Source organism: Prunus avium, chromosome 3 (genome assembly GCF_965620075.1).
Source record: "Prunus avium chromosome 3, drPruAviu1.hap1.1, whole genome shotgun sequence".
In the NCBI taxonomy this organism is placed as follows: domain Eukaryota; kingdom Viridiplantae; phylum Streptophyta; class Magnoliopsida; order Rosales; family Rosaceae; genus Prunus; species Prunus avium.
In genome coordinates, this window is record NC_142286.1 from 9,688,208 (window position 1) to 9,693,171 (window position 4,964).

Consider the following 4,964-nt stretch of genomic DNA (forward strand, 5'->3'; position numbering starts at 1 on the left):
CCAAAAATAATTCCACTTCCCCCCAACTTGAATGAAACATTGTCCTCAATGTTAAAGAATTTAGGCATCAGCAATGTTATAAGAAATAAGAGGGTTTAAAGCAATTAAATAAAGAACAAACAAGAATTTAAAATTACAACACAGTTGTAAAAACATAACAAAATCAAACGGAACAAAACCAAACCAAATACAACAGTTCTACGCACGCAAAAATCCAGCCCATGAGAACGTCCAAATCAATTTTAAAACCCAACCCAAACGAAAGCCCAAACACTTCTTTAATTATTATTGTTATTTATTATTATTTTTATTATTATTAAAAATTAAAGAAAACAAAGAAGCGTTGTCAGAAGCGCAAGGAACGAGATTTCTGAAAAGAGAGAAGGGGGGCCGGATGTCTCGTTTACTGATAGGTCACGGGCCAAAAGAGGTGAGAGACGTCTCAGGGCGCAGATGCCGCTTTCACATCCCCAAAGCCAGAATTATTGGCTTCGTAGGAAGGCGCGATGACTTTTTGTTTCTTGAAAGCGCTGAAAGGCAGAAATACAATTAAGAGGGTTGGGGACGGGTGCGGCAGATGGAGATAAGCTGTAGGGGCGCGTGAAACTCAGAAGCGCAGTGGCTAGGGTTTAGAAAAAACTAAGTCTATAAAAGGCAAAGGAAAAAAAAAGAAAAACACAAACTCAGAAACACACAAAAGAGAAAAGAAAGAAGAAAGGTGAGTGAAAAATCAAAATGGCCTCTTCCTATCCATTTTCGTTGGATCTTAACTTAGCTCCACCGACTCAAACTTGGGGCCAAGCAGTGGCACCAGTATGGGTGCCCTATTTTGCCTCCGCACGGGGGCCTGTAACAGTAAATGACTCAATACTCCTGGACAACGATGTTGCCATTGGAGTTGCAAGAAATCTAGTGACTCCTAAAGATATACGTGTGCTGGGCACAAGGGATGACAATCGGGTCGTGAGCGACGCCCTGGCACTAAGCGTGCAGAGTACAACATGTGTCGCAAGTTTGGGTCATCGCCTACTTGCGAAGTCCCATGAGGTAGAGGTGCTGAAAGGTCAGTTGGCGGCGAAGCGAAGTATAGTTGAAGATTGTCAGAGTGTTATAAAAAGCTTGAAAAGGGAGAGGTCAAGGATAGTGGAGGTGAATCGACACCAGCTAGAAGTATTGCGGGACGAGAATAAAAACCTATCAAAGATGGTAGAGTTGTACTCTCGAGACATGCGAAAGCAGCTGGAGGACCTAGACCGACCAGGGAAACGCAAGCAACTAGATCGCGAGAGAAGTTTTGCTGAAGCGAAGATTGCGATCTTTGGGAGCTCAAGTGATGAGCCCCAAGAGGCTGTGCGTGAAGACCCTGGAGAGGACATCCAGAGGGCCAAACTCAAAGCTCCTATGGTCGAGATACCAAGCACTGTGAAAAAATAATTTCTAATGTATTATTAGTGTGCATGTTTGTTTCGCCCTTCCCCTGTATTTTTCATTTTCATTTTGTTTCACTATTTTTTTTTCGGAAATAAAAGAAATTAAGTTGCAAAAGAAAGAGTAGCACACTTCCCAAACAAAACAAAGATGAAAGCCGAAAGGGAAAACACATTTCCCAAACTTAAAATAAAACAAAGCAAAACACAAAGCACCAAAAAAAAAAAAAAGTAACGGGAAAAAAAACATAAAACACCAGAAAACACGGAGGTAAAAAGAAAAGTAAAGTGAAAGTAGAAATGCTCCCTTCTAAATGCATGTGACCGCAAAATCCTCGTGAAGCGTAGGGATCCGAGAAAAAAAAGGGCAAACGACTGGATAGCAATCTGGAGATTCGAAGTGGATGTCGGCTCCCTCATCAGTAGATGTCTATTTAAACCGTGCATTGGTTAAGTGTTGGAGTACCCTTCATTTCTTCCTGCTAACTCAAAAAAAACCATCAAATAATTCAGAAACAAAACAATGGCATCCTCATGCGCTCACCTTGATGATCTCAACCTTGAATTGTCCCTTGCACCTCCGAATGCCCAGATAAGGGCTCCTCCAAACCCTGTCTTCCCAAACTCTACATATCATCACGGCACGGCCTCAAACTTTGCTGAGGCAATACCGAACTTTGCTGAGGCAAGGCCGAACAGAGCAGTGCTGCTGGGAGGCATGATTGGCAGCAAGCTCACACCTGCAGATCATTGGCATATAGCACACAGGTCTGACAATGTGGCAGTGGATGAGTCCCACACTTTTACCGCGCTCCAAGCAGTCTCGGCCACAAATCTGGGCTTGCGCCTACTGGCGAGGACGCGGGAGTGTTTAGCACTGAGTGAGGAGGTGGCCTCCTTGAAAGCTCTGGTGGCGGACTTGCAGAAACGGCTCTACTGTGCCAACCAGAATGTAGAAGCACTGCAGAAGAGAAATAATGATCATGTCGAACTTTTGCAGGTTCTACAAGTAAGAGCAAATAGAGGCAATTAGCATGATGCCTCAGGTGGCTCAGAATGCAAAACGAATCATGTGATTCAGAACTCTACGTATGCATGTTCAAAATTGTGTTTGTAATCACATGGTATAGAATGAAATAAGCATTTGAGCCAAAATTTCTGATTGAGCAATCATGAATCAAATTTCTTATATGAAACACTGTTTATGAATAATGGAGATTTAAGATCAAACAATGTCATAAAGAAAAGTTGAAAGGGAAATAAAATAAAATAAAATAAATAAAATTCCACTAGCAATAGAAGTTGAATTAAACAAACCATACAATCTTTTAATTAAAACCACCAAAAATAAATAAATAAGTAACTAAAAATTTGTGCAAGAAATTAAAAGAACATTTGGAATTTTTGCACCAGGTGTTCCAGACGCATCTTTAAGTTCTTATCCACCTTCAAATTCTGGTATCCACCCGTTTTCTTCTTGTACCTGTGCAGAATCCAACAAAGAAAAATTATAATTTACTTTAGAGTTTTGTGCAAAATCATAATCTTCATTGACTAAACAAGTTTGCAAAGAATCAGAAAAACAAGAAGAATCAAAACAATCTTGAACAATTGTATCAATCATGTCAACTTCTTCGTAATTTTCTTCGCTTCCAGGCTGCTTGCGTATGTTGAATATGTTGAGCTCTAATGTCATGTTCCCAAATGATAGTTGCATAAGTCCATTCCTGCAATTAATATGAGCATTAGCTGTAGCAAGGAAAGGTCTTCCAAGAATAATAGGAATTTGAGAACTAGAATACGCAACTGGTTGAGTATCCAAAACTATAAAATCAACAGGAAAATAGAATTTGTCTACCTGAACCAGCACATCTTCCACCATACCTCATGGAATTTTTACTGAACGATCAGCCAATTGCAATGTTACAGAGGTGGGTTTTAATTCACCAAGACCCAATTGCTTATAAACCGAGTAAAGCATCAAATTTACACTAGCACCCAAATCTAATAAAGCATGCTCAACATAAAAATTCCCAACAACACATGAAATTGTGGGACAACCTGGATCTTTATACTTGGGTGGAGTATTAGTTTGAATAATTGCACTTACATTTTCAGTTAAAAATGCAGTCTTTTGAACATTGTGCTTTCTTTTTACAGTGCATAAATCCTTTAAAAATTTTGCATATGAAGGAATTTGTTTGATAGTATCCAAAAGAGGGATATTGATTTTCACTTGTTTAAAAACCTCCAAAATTTCAGAATTTAAGTCTTTCTTAACTGCCTTAAGTGCTTGTGGAAAAGGGACAGAAGAAGGATATTTCAAAATTCCATAATTATTTTCTTTAATATTATCTTCACTATTCTTTGGTATTTCAAAATTCTTTTCTTTTTCAACATTTGTTGAATTTTCTAGCCCAATTATTCTTCTACTTTGCGGAGTAGTGACAACTTTAACTTGATCATGCTTATTATCAGGCAAAGAGAATGAATTTGAAGGAATGTTTACCTCAAATTGTCCAACAAGATTAGGTTGAGTTTGAGCAGGAAACTTGCCTTCCTCATCAACTGATAATGCAGAAGTTAGTTTCGAAAGAATATTCTTAATCTCACCAATTTCTTGTGCAGTTCTTTTGTTAGTAGCATTCTGCCTCTGCATGAATTGCTTCAACACACCTTCCAAACTTTGTAATTGTGAAGATTGTCCTTGCATCTGTGGAGAATAAGAAGAAAAATTAGGCTCCTTTTTTGGGACATTATCATTAAAATTATTTTTCCAACTAAAATTTGGATGATTTTTCCATTGTGGGTTATAAGTTTCAGAAAAAGGTGACAATGAAGATTTTTTGAATTGATTTATGTAGTTTGCGTGATCATGCAACATGTTTCTGAAAACTGGGAGTGTTGGACACTCTTTTGTTGCATGTCCTATGACCTCGCAAATTTCACAAATATTAAATTTTTCTTCGCTTGAAACTGAATTAATTCCATGTAGCAGTTTAGAGTTCAAAGTTTCAACTTCCCTAGCTATTTTTGCTATTTGAGCTTTAAGACCATCTTCCTCTTTAAGCCGATCAATACCGTTACCAGAAGCGTTGGCAGAAACTTTGGTCTTTTGGACAATGATGTGAGAACTTTCGGAAGGTGTCCAATTTTGAGATTTTTCTGTGATTTCATCAATGAAATCAAATGCATCATCAGGATCTTTATTCATGAAATTTCCATTACACATTATCTCAATAAATTGTCTATCTTTAGGCAATAATCCATCATAAAAATAACCAACAATTCTCCATATTTCAAAACCGTGATGTGGGCATGACATTAATAAATCTTTGTACCTTTCCCAAGCTTGAGGTAAAGACTCAAATTCATTTTGGGCAAATGTGGTCATTTGTCTTTTCAAAGAATTTGTCTTTTGATTTGAAAAAAACTTTTTGAAAAACTTAGTTTGCATTTCAAGCCATGTTCCAATTGTTCTTGTCTTTAATGAGTAAAGCCAAGTTTTAGCTTTATCTTTTAGTGAGAAAGGAAAAA

General features: G+C 37.8%; 1 protein-coding gene across 1 annotated transcript; it reads right to left on the reverse strand.

Annotated features, from left to right (window-relative positions):
• Window positions 1-3,312: 3,312 nt before the first annotated feature.
• On the reverse strand, window positions 3,313-4,659 carry LOC110773522 (uncharacterized). The gene has a single exon (XM_021978050.2). The coding sequence runs from the start codon at window positions 4,657-4,659 to the stop codon at window positions 3,313-3,315; it is 1,347 nt and encodes a 448-aa protein (XP_021833742.2).
• Between the last annotated feature and the right edge of the window lie 305 nt (window positions 4,660-4,964).